The 18,126-nt window shown below is 40.5% G+C and overlaps 1 protein-coding gene across 8 annotated transcripts in view; it reads left to right on the forward strand.

The window, feature by feature from the left end:
- sun1b (Sad1 and UNC84 domain containing 1b) overlaps window positions 1-18,126 on the forward strand; it is a 30,548-nt gene that overhangs the window by 3,476 nt on the left and 8,946 nt on the right. For 2 of the 8 annotated variants that reach the window (XM_029437457.1, XM_029437456.1), the window contains 9 exons: window positions 12,308-12,493; window positions 13,028-13,272; window positions 14,096-14,374; window positions 14,518-14,652; window positions 15,081-15,209; window positions 16,295-16,378; window positions 17,319-17,429; window positions 17,581-17,712; window positions 17,839-17,932. In XM_029437457.1, the coding sequence (XP_029293317.1) occupies window positions 12,381-12,493; window positions 13,028-13,272; window positions 14,096-14,374; window positions 14,518-14,652; window positions 15,081-15,209; window positions 16,295-16,378; window positions 17,319-17,429; window positions 17,581-17,712; window positions 17,839-17,932 (1,322 nt within the window). In that variant the 5' untranslated portion in view covers window positions 12,308-12,380. Of the gene's footprint in view, window positions 1-187; window positions 360-2,052; window positions 2,240-2,683; window positions 2,782-11,116; window positions 11,419-12,307; window positions 12,494-13,027; window positions 13,273-14,095; window positions 14,375-14,517; window positions 14,653-15,080; window positions 15,210-16,294; window positions 16,379-17,318; window positions 17,430-17,580; window positions 17,713-17,838; window positions 17,933-18,126 lie in introns of those variants that run through there. The other 6 variants (XM_029437452.1, XM_029437451.1, XM_029437453.1 and 3 more) reach the window with 6 other exon arrangements.

An 18,126-nucleotide genomic window follows, 5' to 3' on the forward strand; every position in this document is an offset into this window, starting at 1 on the left:
TTTCCTCCAATAGATTTAAAGTGTGCGCCCTGGCCCACAATAGAGGGCCCGGGAGTGGGAGGATCAGCTCGGCAGCGATCCTTCTGGCTTTGTTACGCCCGGGAAGCCATTTTGGAAATCTGCTTGTTGTGCACTAGCATAACACTCTCAAGCTACTTGCAAACTTTTGTGTTTTTTTTTTTACTAGAACAAATAACGTTTAGGGTCTGTGGGCCCATAGTAATAAATAGTCTAATCTTTGGGTTTCCCAGCATCGGGATGCTGGCAGAAGTTTGCGCATCTTCCGTAATGTGTGGATCTTTTTCCTTTTGGATTACGTTCTTAAAGAATAATAACATACATGGACTTTAACCACGCGGGCAAGTTGACATGCTACTTTAAATAATATCCTATACGTTAATGTAGCTGCAATTTCTGTTGTGAATGTGTCATTTCGTTTTTATCCAGATTTATTGTGTCCTTGCTGAGCTCCTTTACCCACAACTAACGCAATATCAGGCCTTATTTTCTTGGTTGATTTCTGCGCCATTATCAGACATTAAATGTGTTATCCGTCATTAAGAGTGTTTGTTTTTACTGAGAAATGTTAAATTAACCTTTATGATAAGAAATGGAAATGGTAAGTCAGTGCATTCGCGAGTGACGGCATTGTCTAAATACATGGCGTCTAAATTTATCACTGGGCAATGTGAGACTGTAACAGGGCTTATATGTCAGTTGGCCGGACACTATGTCCAGTTATTATTAAACTGAATGCGTTTTGAACGGCGCCGGTCTGCGACACTGTTTTGACAGGAGCTGCGCTCGTCTCAAGACTCTGTAGTTTGCCCTCTTCGTCGCAGGTGGTTTGCGTAAAGGAGCCAGCAAAACAAACGTGTGAGGAGACATGCAGCACTGTGGGAAATGTGTCACAGAGTAGCATGTTTAGACTGTAGAAGTGCGTTTGTGGGATGAACGTATGCTCTGTTATTGTTGAACCTGTCTCCTGAATTATGAGCTCAAGGATTAAATGCTAAAATATTTCTGAAAAGATCCAGTCGCCAAAAAAAAAAACCGCTCTTTAATTAGAACTCCACCCTTACACTATACTCTCTCTTATTCTCAGTTATTTAGAAGCTATAGCACAGTTGATGTACTATAAGACTGGTATTTAATTGCGAGTGCCCACATTCAGTACTGGCAACACGATTCATTGCACTCGTTGAAGTCCAAATAAAACTAATCCCGGTTGAATTAAAGTAGTCCTCTTTAGCTTTTGGATATTTGTTTCCGTTTATCCGTCTTTTCGGCTTGGTGACTTGGATGCGGATTTGATGATTAAGATTATGGGTTGAGATTTTGTTGGTGGATTTTGGGAAAAGCCATCTGTTTTATTTGCTGCAACGTTTTTGCATTTCCAAAAGTTTGATTAGAAGTTCCTATCTTGCTCAGTATATATGAGGAGGCTGAGTGGTTTGCAGCATGTTGAGTTTGTTATGACCAGAAATGCTAAATCAAATAGTCAGACACAGTATTGTATTATTTTATGTTATGTAGAGCAAGGGTTAAACCGGGAAGTGTCAACAAAGCTTTTCCTTTTTCATAGCTGACAGTCTAAAGTATTGCTACAATGTTTTGGCTAACTATATACCCCTAGTTGCCAGTTTATTAGGTACACCTAGTGAAAATATGCACAGTTAAACAGACCGTTATATCGTACAATGAACATCTTACTTTGCTAGTCCACAAACAGCCAAAAAGATCAAATTAGAACTAAGAGTAATAAGAGATATACATAACAATAAATGATAAATATAACTCTTAAGTAAGGTAGGATGTACTGCAGGACTGTTGTATCAGACTGCATTAGTTTTAGCTAGGTGTACCTAATGAGCTGGCAGCTGAGTGTATTATAGTAACAGTATTTGCACAAGCTGTTGACATAATGCAAGTTTCCCTATGAGAAGCTCAACCCTCAGAGCAGTCGTTTCCCGCCCATTGCCTAAAACTCAGCCCCACCCCTTGCTGCTCCACTTGGTTTCATAATACTGCTCTTTCTGTGTGCAGAGCTTACCCAAGCAGTCACTGTAGGAGTAGCTGTCCTTGTGAGGAGTTTACTTATTACAACAGGACTGAGGATCGTCATTTTCTCTGTCCTGTCTCTACCAGCCATTCCCGTCAGTTGCCGACCGGAGGAGAAGAGACAAGTCATTCATTACAGCTCCGTCAACAAGCAGCCAAAGCCAACATGCAGGAAGAGGTCGGCCAGCTTTCGTCCACTGTTACAACCACAGTAGCGTTGTTGTGTTCCTGAGGAAAAGGAATGTCCAGCAGCCCTCATTAGGGCCTGCTGGGCTTTCTGACATGGTTGTAGAGCGTAGCAGTAACCGGTGGTTGTGTTTTCTTGGAGAGTAGCCCAGTGAATAGCGCTAGAATTGATTTTGGCAGAGACTGGGAATTTACCAGTGCTGTATTGTATTTAATGTGTAGATGCGGTTCTGAACCTGGCTTTTAAAAATACAATTACACAGCGTCAGAACTTGAGCTCATTAGCAGAAGTAATTTGTCTGCCAGAGACAGGCTGAACAAGGCAATGCATGTGTTTCTGTGAGTGTGTATGGTAGTTAGTTTGTGCTTGTTATCCCCCTCAAACATGTCATCTTTGGCTTAAAGAGTCCTATCCCTTGCATCCTGATTCTTGCAGTCTAACCAAAGAAGAATGACCATGGATTTTTCCCAACTGCACACATATACGCCGCCACAGTGTGCCCCAGAGAACACCGGCTATACCTACTCTCTCAGGTGAGACCTCAGTGCTGTGCTCCAGTACGCTGGCTGCACCATCAAACAGTCAGGCCTTTGGCATTTCAGTTACACCCTGCCTGTCATTTGTGACTCCGGGTAGCTCAGAGAATGAACTCAGAATGAAGCTAAATTGTCCTTGAGACCCTGCTGTTGCATTTTTATCAACGCTTTGCAAGTGTAGTGTCAACCAGCCACTCCACATTCCATTTGCTCTGGTCCCGTTTCTCCCTGAACAGATTATGTTTTTATAGCACTGTCAACCTTAATGCTATTATAATAACTGTTGTCAGTGTACTCATGTCATATGTCAGTTCAACATAATGAAAAGTCTACGCTGCCAAATTATCCCAGAGGTTGTTTTACATTAACTGCTGTGGCTGGTTTTCTGTTAAAAGACAAAATCTAAAAAGCAATGAGCCGACTGTATGCTGGTTTTAGGATGCAGCTTGCTTCGATAGTAGAACCCTTTTTCCCCAGTTAGTTTGGACGTTACAAATACAATTACAGAATGAAATGTTTAAATGTATTTACTTTTGATTACATTGTTGTTTTTTAACTTGCAGAGATTTTATAAGTCAGTTACTCCTTTTTTTCTAAAACAAGTCCTGTGGTTTTGATGACTCAGCCTCATGATTCAGTTGGTATGTGTGTTTTGTATCCTGTTAAAATAGAGCATGCACCCTAGATTTCTCTATACATACTCTTACTATAGTGTAGATTCAAGGTGGCAACTTTTTTTTTTCCAGCTTTTGAGACATTAAAGACAGTATGTTCAGTTTTGCATACACCGTACATACAACTCCTGTAACAGTGACCTCTCCCATCGTGCTCCTCATCCATGCATTGTTTCTTGGGCTCCTCATCACAGCTCATACCGTAGGTGTGGTCGACACTTCACAATAAAAGTCTGTGCATGTGGAGGAATGCTGTTGTCTTCAGTGCTGTCAGCGTTGATGTCGGAAGCTCTCAGATCAGAGAAAGGGTGTGTAGGTCAGGAAAGAAATATCACCATACCTCGTCCTTCACTCACTTTCTGACTTTGGGAAAACAAAGTGTTATTGCTTGACTTTTAGGAGTAAAGGCCTTCCATCAGTTAAAGGAGGATTCCCTCATTCCCTCAACTCTCGAAAGAAGTCGAGTTTGAACAAAGACCTCTTTAGGTTTACAGCTGTGTCTTGCAGAAATGCAGAGCACATTGTGAAAACTGCAGTTGTAATTATGTTTCATTATGTTACAATTGTATTAGCTGCATTATATATTGAATATGTCAGCAGCTCTTATACTTTTATAGATTTTGGGAATGGCATTGATGCACACTGGGAATTTGCCTGTTGGGTGTTTTTCATGTAGAGATTTAGAATAGCTGGTATGCTGATGTTGTACCATGACATAAATGGCATACAAACCAATAACATTGTCATGAATTCAGGTCAGCTTTATTGCACACAGTACACCCCAGTCATGTTTAAAAAAACAACAACTTATGAGTGGACTGAGGCAGAGCAAGATGAAGGTACAAAAATTAGTTTCCGCCCTGCTGGAACCAACAGGTAGACTGGAACAAGCTAATCGTGTTCCTTTGAATGCAGTCAGCTGAGAAGCTATTAATGAACCTCAGTCACAACCGTGGCCCTGATCCCAGGATTACACTAATAGTTTATGCTTCTTGACTAGCTAGCTAGCTAGTAGAGAGATCTGTGGTTTTTATGAGCCTGTGTGTACTGCAGCGCAGCAACTAACACTTTTATACTGTAAAACAAACCTGATGAAATTTGAATAATCTGACTGAAGGCGATGTCTTTGACTTTGACCTCTCAATGAATAGCAGAACAGCCAAACATTTTATTTGTTGCTTGTTCAAAGTTCAGAAATATGATCCCATCAGAGAGTCTGGTAGCAGATTGTGTTCAGACTTTAGAGTGTGTTTGTGGCCTCCAGTGAAAACAAGAGAGCAGTGAAGAGACAGACGGAGTCAGGTGACAGAAACCGTTGGCCCATCTGTTGTCAAAACTCAAAAGGGCAGTGACAAGTTTTCTTCCTTTGAATGGTCCAAGAAGTGAGCAGGCCAGCCAACTGTGTTCTGTTTCCTTCCACATACCAGGCAGAGGCCGTTACAACTTGGACCAGCAACGTTGTGTTGATTTAATTAATTGTGTAAATACAGCAAGGGAAACACTTTTATTAATGGATTTATAACCGCTTAGATGTGCTGGGATAGGTACTATGATTTCAATTAATGTGTAACGTTTCTCCATCAGTTCTTGTAGCAATATCCATACATTTACACAAAAATACAATCTGATACACCGTTGTTGGCCAAAAGTGGTCTACAATATAGAGCAGTAATGCATCAATAAAACCTTTGATTTGAGTCCGAGCTGGAAATTAGTACGGAAGTTCTTTACACTCTGTAGTTCAGCATTGAGCTGTCTCACCTCTTGAAAGACTGACTGACTGCACTCATCTCTTTACTGAAAGCAGGACTGTGCTGTGTACGGTCTCACGCAGACCCTTCATATTTAATGATGTTGGAAGTGGGTCAGTGGGGCTGGGGCCTCTGGCTGCAGTGTTTTCCCCCCCACAAGTGATAGCTTGTGATGGCTGAACTGTGACAGGAGTAAGTAGCAGCAGTGCTCAAGTTATCTGATTCTGTACGTGGCTGTCTGGAAACAGCAGATACAGTAGCTCATGTAAAATTATATGAGAGGTTCAACCTCCCATCTTCACAAAGATCTGTGGAAATGCAAACAGAAACATAAGTATTTTTTAAAGCCTAAAGCTGGTTGAAAAGGCAATTTTATTAAGACTATTTCATTTAAAGTTTTTCATTTTAAACACATTTTTAACATAAATCTTATACAAAATGGAGTTGTACATGCGAGTCACGCTCTGCAAGACGAGGTTCAGGGATGCCAGTTTGACAGGCGTTTGACAGGCGTTGTTCAGGCTGCTGTCACAGTTGTTCTGACATCTGGTCTGAGTGTATTTCAGTACATGCACCACTGGTCACGTGCCAAGCAAGTGACTGCAGTTTTGGTCAGCCTGTGCCATAGTTACTTGTTTTTGGTGGTTAAACCCACAACAACAGATATTTGTATACCTTGCTGAAGGCATCATGTTTTCAGGTTGTATGTGTGTATGTCCATCCGTCCCATTCTCGTGAACGCAATATCTCAAGAACGTCTGGAGGACAAACGCCCACTTGAACTCAAGGATGAACTGAATTTGGTGGTCAAAGTTAAAAGTCACAAAACATGTTTTTGGCCCTAAAATAAGAATTCATAGGGTAGTTATGACAGTTTCACACAAATGTCTAATAGTATAAAATTATGAGGTGATGACATTTTGAAGAGACACGGATGTAAACTGGTTGGTGGAGGCATACAACCGTGAGGCGGTAATTATAATTATAAATGTTGCTGCTTTTCAAAGTGTCACTACTGCGATGAACAAATCCCTGGCAGATTTTAAAAACCAAACATGTCTCCTTGCATGCGTGAAGCATATGTCGAGGTATTTTAGACGTCTGACGCGTCCGTTTCTGTATCAGCCAGGCTTGTATTTGTTGGTGTTTACAGCAGGTCTGTTGGAAAGGCTACATGTCCAGCCTCTGCTTCTGCTCAGTCTCTCCTGAGCCAGGGAGATGTTTAGAGTGGTCTCCATGGCTACCACGGCAGCATGAAACTACACACTATAGAGCTATAACGTGGAGAGCGAAGGACATGAGAGAGAGAGTGAGAGAGAGAGAGCAGGAAAGTGGTTTCTGTGGGAGCGAAAGTGAGGGTGGGCTGGAACGATCCTAATCGCAGTGCTAAATCCTTCCCACCCAGAGATAGTTGGATGGAAATTTGAAGGCTCTTCGCTCGGTCACAGACTCCCAGTTCCTGGCCTCTGGTAAATATAGGCCTCAGCACCTCAGGCGGGGAAAATACTTTCTGTAATGGTTTGATGAAACAGGAAGGCAGAGTGTGCTACGTTTGTGCTCTGATTTGGTAATTTCCCCAAGATTTTTACTCGCAGCCGAACTTCAGGGAAAGAAATGAGTGCAGTATAATTTCAGTAAAAACAGCATAGCCCCACAGGGTAGTAGGGAGGAGATTTTAAGAGGTTGACAAAATACTATGTTTACTTCAGTCAAATTACAGCATTCCAAGTGAAGTCTCAACATGATTAGTTGTTAGCAGTGATCTAACCTATGATGATTTAGACTCTCTGCTTGTGCTTACATTATTCCCATATCACATTATGTGGTATGTATCAGAAAGGGAGGACTAATTTTTGTAGTTAAGATTGGATGAGATGGAAGTAATTAGACTCATTGGTAAAATGTCATGATCTGATGTCTGACTCGAGGTTGTTCTCTTTAATCTGTTACACGGTAGGAGAAGAATCTGAGTAGTCTCAAACAAAACCTGCAGTACACACGTACGGCTAACTAACAAATGTCTTTCAGTAACTTTCAGTGCCATTTTTTGCTTCTAACTTTCATTGTCAACAACACGACCCCTCGTCTTGTAAAAACTTTCTTGAGCATGTGAGGGTATAGGCTTTCTGGCAAGCATTTGACGAGGCTTTTGTAACCACACTTGTGGTTTTGAAGTTCAGATTTATAACACACATGGTTTCTATAATCTGTGTGTGTGTGTGTGTGTGTGTGTGTGTGTGTGTGTGTGTGGTGGTAGCTAGTGTTTTTTGTTAAGGATTTTGCGGTGCAAGTATGTTACTATTTGAGCTGCGGATAATAAAATCAGTTTCTATGCTTGTTATTAGCAGAAAGGTGATCTTGTTTTGTTTTCATTTTGACGGTGTTTGTTTACTGTGGAAGTCTAGCAAAGAGAAGAAATCGGATGTTTCTTTTATTTGGCAAACATTTAGTTATGATATCAAATCAAATTCTCATTAGACTGTTGTTAGACAAAACATGCAATTTGAAAACATCACTTTGAGACTTTTCCCTGTTTTCTGACATTTTAATTACTAAACAGTTCATCGATACATCCCCAATATCTAGAAAATAATCTGCAGGTTAATATCTGGAATACTAGTAGGTGCAGTTAGTTGCAGCCCTAAAACATATGATCCAAACATCTTTCAGGTAATGCATATTTGCTCCAGATAACCGAACAGAAATGTTTCTTTGAGTTCAAATGTCATTGATCTTTTCAAATGCAAACCACATCTGATGTGTAGATTGTAAAGTACCAGATGATTTTCCTTGCATGTGAACAACTTGATGTCTCATTGTGTTCATTCTGTGTGCTTTGTGATTGGGGCTCACTTTTTTTGCATACACCATGCAAAGCAGGCAGAAGGTGGGTGGGTGGCAAGTCCCTTTTTTAGTGGCAGCAAACCAAACATGGTACTGGAGGAGTAGACTCAACAGAAGGGATGTTACTAAAGTTACTTTTCTTTGTCATGGAGGAATTTGTTTTCTGTGGCTCTCTGGTTAGATCTGAAAGAAATGATGAAGAGCAGGTTTTGCCATTTTGGCTGCTGCTGTGAACCCCACACTGTGGTAATAAATTCAGTCTCTTGTTGTCTCCAGGGTACGATATCTTGACAAGCTGGTAAAGGGCAGACGCTGAAGTAATGGTGCTTCTCCCCTAAGGGCAGATACTTTCTCAATAATGTGAACACACCTGGATGAATAGCTGAGATCCAATCATCCCATACTAAAGCTGTCTGGAAAATAGTAATACATTTATCTTAAAGTAAACATAGATCATAATTGGAATGTTATAACTGTTTTGTACATCTAACACAGCTTATTTTCATTATCAATACATCCGCTTAGTAATTTATGGATTTATTGTTTGGTTGATAACATGTTAAAACAATTGTGAAAAAAACATTGCCATCACGATTTCCCAGATCCAAACTTGAAAATGCAATTATTTTTTTCGACCAACAGTCCAAAACCAAAAGTTATTGACTATCATAGACAGAGAAAGGAAACTAAAATAATCGACCTCCAACCTTGAACCCCATCCTGCATGCTCATGTCGCTGTGCATAATAACATGTGCTAAATAGCGAAACACAAGCTACTAAAATGTAGAATCCTTTCTGATCTGATGCTCTGTATAGTTGCGTGTTGTAAGAAAGCCGGCTGTGCCCACTGAGTGTGGGAAGAGTATCAAAGCTTTAGTGTTATGTAAGGAGAGATTCCAGGAAGCTGAATGTCAGGATGGAAGTGTCTTCTTTCTCCATACTTGTACGTCTGTCTCTTCATCTGTGTCTTCTTCACTCAGTTCTGAAAGCACAGTGTCCGTCTCTATTTTTATCTCCAATGTGGGCCGTGGGAGCCGCCTGGGAGAGGGAGAGAGAGAGAGAGAGAACGGCAAGCGGATCAATTTGGATACCCAGAACAAGTGAAAAGAGTTTGCAAACTAATTAACATTGTTTACAGCTGCTGATGAGACAGGTGCAGATCTGAACAGTTGCTATGTGTTGAACATTATTTTAGTTTGTTTAAGAAGGGTGTGATCACAAGCACATCAGGGCGATGCACACTACGGATTAGTTTATTGGTGGTTTTGTTGTTCAAATAAAGATATATGTGGTGGTGGATATATGAGTTACCAGGTAGAGCAGCAGACTGTTACATTAATGTCAGTGTGCCTGGCTGTAGACAGAGATCAGTCTGTTTTCTTTCTCACACACACCCTGCCCTGCCCAGCACAGGGCTTCAGTGCCACAGGCACTCGGTCAGTAACATTTTTAAAGATCCTGAATGAATCATTATGTTCTGGTATGATGGACTATGTTACATAACATTACATGTCATTTAGCAGACGCTCTTAGCCACAGGAACTTACAGTGAACTAACTTCAAGGACAGTCTCCCTGGAGCAACTCTGTGTTAAGTGCCTTGCTCAGGGGCACCATGGTGGCAGGCCCTGTTGTTGAACTCACAACCTTCCAGTGTTGTATTTGGAAGCCTGACCACTAGACCACCACTATTTTGTTTGTATACACATGAAGACATACCACAGTGAAGTTGTTTGCTGGCTCAGGATGTAACCTGGCAACACGCTTTATTAACTTTATTAACTCTGCAGCTGTATATAGCTATAGAGGTTTTTTTATTTTTATAAATAATAACAATTGGTCATTTAGCCCACCCACTGGAATTAATATTATTGTTGTCAAAGTTTGAAACTTTGCTTTCAAAGCGAACACAAACAAACTGCAGAGCCCCACTGCTTTTTTCCCCAAGATTTGAATTGCAAATTTGAATCAGACAAGCAGTGACGTAGAGGTGTAGCTGTAATGGAAAGTTGATTGTTCTGTGCATATCTGGCCCACCTGTTTTCAGGTACACCCGGGGAGTGTCTCCTCCAGGGCCACAATGTTCTCTACTACAGGGAGTCACAGCTGAAGTAAAGTACTTCACCTCTCTGCTCAACTGTCCTTGCATGACTTCTTGTTCTGGTACTGTTGGCAGTGTGTCATTATCCCTCTCAGGCAATTGAGTACATATACATGTTCTCTACAGTATGGTTCAAATACATTTGTAACAGTTGATGTAAAGCTAAACTTGGCTTAAAATGTTAAGATGATCATGAAGTAAAAATGGGTATGTTTATTGATTAATATAATCAAATTTGGAAGTAGCATGTGATGCTAGCTTTATTTTCTCTTTTAGCTAGCACAAATGTCAGTGCTGTTTTCATACCATACTGCCTTTTTAAATGATTCAGCGAGCTCAGTGGTGCCCTCAATATACTGCTTGCATTCCTTCTGGGAGAGATTTATTTTCCGTAGGTATGTGACTGGGAAACCCCAGGAGAGGGTTGTGTCACACACAGACACACACACACAGACACTTGAGGTGCAGGAGCACAAAGAAAAGAGTTGCAGTGTTTCGACAGTTCTGTGTGGATTTAAATCGATGCAGCCATATCTGTGACATTGGATTTTCACACACAGTCAATACATGATTAATCTTTCCTCTCAAAGATTTATTTTTGGTGGACAAAAGACATCAGGAGAGGGTCGTGTTAAACAGAAAATACAATGCTAGCCTGCTTGTGTTGGAACAAATGCAAGTGGTTAGGTGCTTTTACTGAAAAAGCAGATATTCCATATTCGAGGACTCTGGTTCTAAACATGCACATGTACTTGGTCATTTATCTTTTAGCAAATGATTAACCGTAGACGCTAGCTCTGGAAAATTTCAGACCATCGGGATACAGAGTGAGAGGTGCTGCCCTGGTCATGTGTTCGGAGAAAAGCTAGTTGGAGCAGGAGGCAGAGCGAGGACCAAAGCGCATAATTGGCTCTCAGTGTGTAATCCTCAGCGTTTAGAGCCAGAGGGAGGGCCAGAGAGCAAAATGCACTGTACGTGTACACATGCATACACACATACTGCTGATATTGCTCAGTGTAGTTTGTGCGGTGTGCAAGACTCTGCCCTGATGTACCCACTGCCGTGCAAGGGCCTCTAACAGGAAAGGTCCCTCCTTCTCAAGCGTCAAACAGGAAGTTTATTCTCTGTCCTCCAGTGACTGATAAAGTGTTTTGCTCCTCCTTTTCATCCACCCACCCCTGCATGTCTGTGGAGTATTTCTGCCTGACCTAGTTGAGCCACATGCTGAGGAGTGTACACAGTCTGCGAAGTTAAGCGTGATCAGGTCATTTCAGTTTGTTGTTGGTGTTGTTGTTATTATTATTATTATTATTATTATTGATCACACAATACAAATATTGTAATCTATTAGTAAACACAAATCAATTTTAAATAAGAGATTAATTTTGTTTTGCCGTATAAAATTGTACCTTCTTTGCCACTGTAGAGAAAGTGGGTAGAATCGTGTTTGTTTGTTTTTGCATTGTTTGTTGTTTGCACCAGTTAAGAGGGATTATCAATATTTTTTTATTATGGATCTACTGAATTTTGCAACTCTTGCCTGTTGCCTGTCTAAATGCTGGCCTTGACTCTGCCTGTCTACTCTGCCAGGTGGGTGTGGCCCTGTTAGTCACAGCTGCACAACGCATGGCAAAGTTTACAACATTCATAGTGTGTTTCCACTTACGGTTGGCTTTGGGTTGCAGTGAGAGAAGTAGATTTTTTTTCAGCCTACTTGCATACTTTAGGATGTTTATCTGGCTTTATTTTTTCAATTTGACTTTCAGAAACACACTGTGCCCATTCTTTTGTATTGTTTTCTCCCTCCCTTGTGAGTGAGTCACTTCCTGTTAGGCCCACTGCCAGTTGCAGGCAACAACAGCATCACATCTCTCTAAACGGACCGTCTGTTCCTGTGTTTTGTTTGTTTTTGTTTTCAAAGAAAGCCTCTCTGAAGATGGCACACGCATCCGGAAAATTTCCTTGTTCAATATTGATTTCAGTTTGGGGTTACTCGAGGCCTCCAAATGAATTTTAGAAACTCCCCTCTCTGTGTTTAACTGTCATGCAATCCCTCCGTTCATCTAACCGCTTTTATTTTTCTCTTTTCTTTCTCTTTCACTATGTAACTTCCCTGCTCTTTCTGCTCCACTCTTCTCTCCTCTCGCTCTCAGCTCCAGCTACTCCACAGCAGCGTTAGATTTTGAGAAGGAGCACCAGATCGCTGCCGTATACGAATCGCCCAGGATGTCACGGCGCAGCCTGCGTCTGCAGACCGGTGCCGGTCACTATGGCAACGAGAGCCAGGTCGATTACTCCCAGAACCACAGCAGCTTCACCAGCATCAAAAGAGAGACACGGTGAGACTGGCAATGGATACTAACACTCCCACACAACTGATAAGCAATTAAATCGAGTGAGAAGCGCATAGCTCTACTGTATAGAAAAGAGACGCAACATGCATTATTTTTAAAGTATTCTTTTTGTATTTTTCCAAATCATAAATAAAATAATTTCATGTTTAATATTTATGTTGACTGTATTTTATCAGTGTCTTTTAAGAAGAATACATTTTTGATATTAAGCGATAATCAATAAAAATTTCACTTTTTTTATAATATCAATCCTAAAACTTTAGGTGCATTACCGCCAAGAGCTGGACTGATGTTGCGCAATAAAGTGCAGTGAGATGGGGTACACACTTGACTCGGGTTTAGTGTACTGAGTGATGTCATTTGATGTCTACCTGACCACCAGTGAGCGTGCACCGAAGTGCTAAATGACAGACACTACAGTACATATCTTCTCATGGCGGTCTCAACATGTCTCTGCCATTCTCGTATCCATGCAACAAAACTCGCACCTCTTCATGTTTCCTGTCTCTGTTCTCCCAGGACGCTGCGGAGCAAAAAGCAACAGTCAAGTTCCAGCTCCCGGTCTCTATCCTTGAGCCAAGCCGCCACACCGAGAAAAACCCTCTCCTTCTCAGCTGCTACTACCCCATTTAATAACAGCAGCGCCGTCATTCATGAAAGCAACACAGCGTCTGATGGATCTCTGCTCACCTCCATCCTGGACCAGTCCCACCTGAGACAACGCACCACAACCACCACCTCTACTTCTGCGGATGAACACCTTGGTCAGTTGACCTATTATACTTCGGCAAAATTCTGAATTTATTCAAGATTTGTCAATTAAATTCCCCCATGCAGGATATACACCTTTCATTTCCCTCTAAAAATGAGTTATTCTTGGTTGACATTGAAGTTCTTTAAAGGGTCTTAGTTCTGCAGGAAAGTGTTTCCCACAGTGTTCGAGTGATTCTTTGAGCCAGTATCGCAAAGCACGTTTCACTCATGCAGGTACTTTTTGGGCTGTCTAGCTTTGTTGACCTAATATTAGTGATCCTGTATATCCGGTCTCAAACCTGGGTATCAACTGGTTCTCATTCAGTAGCAAGAAAGTAATTACTCGAGAGTGGAGTACATCATAAGATAACATTAAACTGTTGATCTGCATGGGAAATTAGGCACTGTACATCCAAAAAGCTATATTTAGAAATGTAATTATAACACAAAGCTAGAATAATATACAAAGCATTTAGAAACGTTAGAAAATAATACAATGGGCACCCACTCAATTTCACTACATTTAAAACCTATCAACATCACTGCAATAGTATGTATTAATGTACCACTGACGGAGCCATTTTGGCTCCATAGTGAGTACTTTTATACTTTAAAGTACATTTTTCCATTGAACTTGCATACTTTTACTCCTTTCACTTAAGTAAAAGATCTTAATTCATCCTCCACCACTGTAGGTATTTACTGTTCCACTGTGTAACAAATTAAGCAATAACATACCTGATTAGTAATGTCTTTACTAATCATTTATGAATGTAACCTGTCTCTTTTTTAAATTAACGAGTCTTATTTTTCTGTGCACATGCTGCAACTCAGGGAGGAGCTCCAACCATGACCACAGCTCATCAAGTGTAAATGGCGACGCCAGCGCGTCAAAGTCCCACACCTCGCTCGCCAATGGTTACATCTGCAAAGACTGCTCTTTTCACTCTCAGAAGATGGACTCTCCTATCACACAGTCTTCTTCATCATTATCATCATCATCTCAGGCTGCAGAAGCTTGCTCGGACGCACTCTTTTCCTCCTCCTCCTCCTCCTCCTCGTCACCTTTCACAAGCATATACTCCCGAGACAGGAGTCGAAGGAACAAGACAGGTGAGGAAATGTGAAGTTGAACTGAAATGCAGACTTCTGTTCTTCCCCACATTTGTCCTTGTACATGTTGAAACTATTGGAGCTGGAAGGTGAACTTGCCAAGTATGTTGTGATTATAAGAATATGGTGGTGTCTCTCTCCAGGTGTCCTGGTGTCTATTTCTAACACGTGTGTGCACTACAGCAAGCAAGCCCTGGCCCCCATCGTGTCCTTAGTCACCCTGCTCTTCAACAACGTGCTCTGGCTTGGTTCAAGGGCAAAGAGTCCTCCTGGAAAAGGTATACAACAAGAGAAGTTCTTTGCTCTTCATTCATTACCCATCTTTCTGTCTTTCTTCCTCCGTCTTTTATGGTGGTAATCTTTCCCGAGTCACTCAGCCATGAGTTGAGATTGTCAGTGATTTAATGAAAAACTGACTCATTTCTCTTTTGCAGCTAATTTGAAATCTCCACTTTCAGCTTGAGCAGGCTTCTCATCAGCCCCCGAATGTTTCTGGCTGTGTCATCGTCTATTTTTATTTCACATGTAACTTTATTACCTTTCGCCTTGTCTGGCTTTTCAAAGCTTCTTCTTGTCTTTCTCTCAATGTTTCTATCTTCATGGGCTTTTTCTATCTTCACCCATTTTTATTTTTTTTACTTTGTGTCTCTAGCCTTGACTGTGCATTTTGACTAATGGTGATTGTACGGGGCGGGTGTGTCACCAGGTGTCCTTGTGTCGTTTACGGACTCGATGAGACAAGCGGCGTCCTCCAGTTTGTCCCAACTGTGGCTGTTTAAACAGGCCACTTTCCACAGGATGATGGGCTACAAGGCTAATGGCTATGAAGGACAAGGTACCAGCCGTAACTACAAAAGGCAAAGGTTAAGGGTCACAGCCCATGACCTCCTCTGCTGCTCTTCTATTAATAAACTTTCTTGTCCCCATTTCTCTCCTTCTTCAGCTCTTTAAAGAGTAAAAAGCCTCACATTAGAATAAACATTAAGTTGAATTGACTTTGAAGGATCTTTTTTATAACCTCTGTTTCTTTCTTGGTCCATCCAGCTTTCACTTTTACACTGTCGCTTTCTATTTCTAAAACAGGAAGTTTACTAGAAACAAAATAAAAACTGTACATCCCCCAAAAACGCCATTGCCCTAAATTCCAACAATCAATCAACAACAAAAAAAGCACCTTGACTACATCATTAATAACTATGCAATTTTCTTGTTTAAATTTGTACACGGTCAGTTTTATTTCTAGTGTACTGCTGATTTAAGATGGTTCTTTCACAGCTGCAGAAGAATTTCATCAACTCACATTTCTTTGTACTTGTTTCTTGCAGTTGTCACCGTGTATTAGGGCTGAACGATTTTGAAAAACTATCTACGTGCAATTATTTGAGTGATATTGCAATTGTGAAAATATTCACGATATTGGAGGGAATGATCATTTTTGCATTATTCTTATTTTCATTTAAAAATATAATTAAATGATCATGGTAGGATTTTATATATATATAAATACAATTAGTTTTTTTTAGGAGGATCTGTACCAAACAAAGTCTGTAGAATACAATTTGTAAGTAGCAACATATCTGCAGCACCACATTACTTAATATCAAATTATATTTTAGTAGTTTAATTTTATTTTAGTAATATTTTCATTTAACATATTGCGCCTCCTGCGATTTGGATATTGCACTTGTACATATTGTGATTTTGATAAGCTTCAGATTAATTGTTCAGCCCTACCCTCCTCCTAACTGTTTTCATGCACCGCTATTCTCGTTCTCTTTATGACGACATCGAGCTCCTCTGTCGTCACATTGGTGACACGTGCATTTACTCTTATTCTTCATCCATCGTTCATTTAGTCACAATTTTCTCATGCGATGTGGTTTTTGTTATGTTAATAAATGTGTTGTATGTATGTTGCAGCTCACTCAAGTTTCTGTGGAAGCATGAATGTGAAGGATCTGGTGACTGAAGATGCATCACATCTCAATCTCAATGGTTCCCTGTGTAAGCACACACACACACACACTCACACACACACACACACACACACACACACACACACACACACACTCCTCTTTCTCGCTCTACTTGTTACATCTTGTTGTGGTAGTCTTGATTGACAGTTAATTATATGCGTGACCTGTGTTAGGACTAGTGAGCAGAGGTTGTGTGAACTGCTTTAAGCAGTGACCTGCAGATACTTTTCTTTCAATCAAGTTAGTCCTCCAAACCTGTTTCAAGAGACCAATTTGACACCAAAACTTAACATAAATGATGATGAACCTTTGGTTTACAGCCTGCTTGTCTTTAGTCTAGTTTTATTTTTTATTTTACACTTATACAAATAGTATTAAAACAGATGTTAAACATATGTGACAAAAGAGGTAGAGGATCTTTCCTTAAATTAAGAAATAATTAAACAAATCTAGAAAACATGAATAAAATATAAAGAAAAATAAGAGACACAAATAGTATAATAATAATAATAATAATAATAATAATAATAATAATAATAATAATAATAATAATAATAATAATGCAGCTTCTCTCCCCTGACAATAATAATGAAGTCCACTTATCCAGCACCACATTTGTAAAATCAGACTGATATTTAAACTGTTACACTGAAGTTCAATAAAAGCATTTTTCATTCCGGACACATGGCTGAGGACTGGGCATGCTGTCAGCTGTTCATGTTGCCATCACATACAGTATATTGCATATTGTGCAACATGCATGCTAGTGGCCCACTTGTATTTTATTTTCATTATAAACATATAATTTTGTGTTACTTGTTTATTTTGTATTTTAATTTGCTTTGACTTTGTGCAGAATGCTATTACTTTATGTTTTTGCTTGTAAGCCATCTTAATGTCATTCATTCACACCGTTTTTGGTTTTCTGTTTTCTGTTTGCCTGCCATCCATCATTTCGGTGTACACAGGCGATGACTGTAAAGGGAAGCAGCATTCAGAGACACACACCGTCCTCCTCACACAGACCTCCAGGCATCGACGCCTGGTGGGGGCACTGTGGAGCGTCCTAGCTTACACAGGTTAACCAGCACTTGACTTATGTTGATGACAGCCTGTCAATATACTGCTACAAGGATATATTTAGTACTGAGACGTTTAAAACTCAACCTGTGTGTTGGTGTAGATGTGCTGCAATTAATCAATTAAAAATGTTTCCCTCTTATCTTCTAGGTAACTTTCTACGCCAGCCAGGTTACTGTGTGGTGGGAGCAGGCAAAGTGTTGGGATCAGGGGTTGGGACAGTGGTTGGGACAGTGGTGCAGAAGCTGCTCTCACTGTTTTGGATGCTTCTGGCAGCTCCAGGTCAGTTGCACTTTTTTCTCATCTTCTTAGAAATATGCGTCTTTTTTTATTTGGCAACATGGTCTGATTGTGTTCTCATTTTTGCTCTGTTTGTGTTTTTTTTAAATATTTATTCAATCCGCCCAGTGAAGGCAGGCAGGGGACTCTTGTGGTTTCTGGCAACAGGATGGTACCAGCTGGTGTCTTTCATGTCTCTCCTCAACGTCTTCTTTCTGACACGGTAAGATCATTTCTCCCATCATTTTTCTCAACCTTCAGGTGTTGCAACGCATTAAAGGGAGAATCATTTTTAACAGCTAAATTGTTGTCAAAATATTAAAGCGGCTATATTCTTGTAATAACGATTTATCAAAAGAAAATGAGAAAGTTGTTGCTCGTGGTGATGAACCAACAGAGAGTTGCGGCCTTAATCTG

The sequence above is a fragment of the Cottoperca gobio genome, chromosome 8, assembly GCF_900634415.1.
Source record: "Cottoperca gobio chromosome 8, fCotGob3.1, whole genome shotgun sequence".
Classification (NCBI taxonomy): domain Eukaryota; kingdom Metazoa; phylum Chordata; class Actinopteri; order Perciformes; family Bovichtidae; genus Cottoperca; species Cottoperca gobio.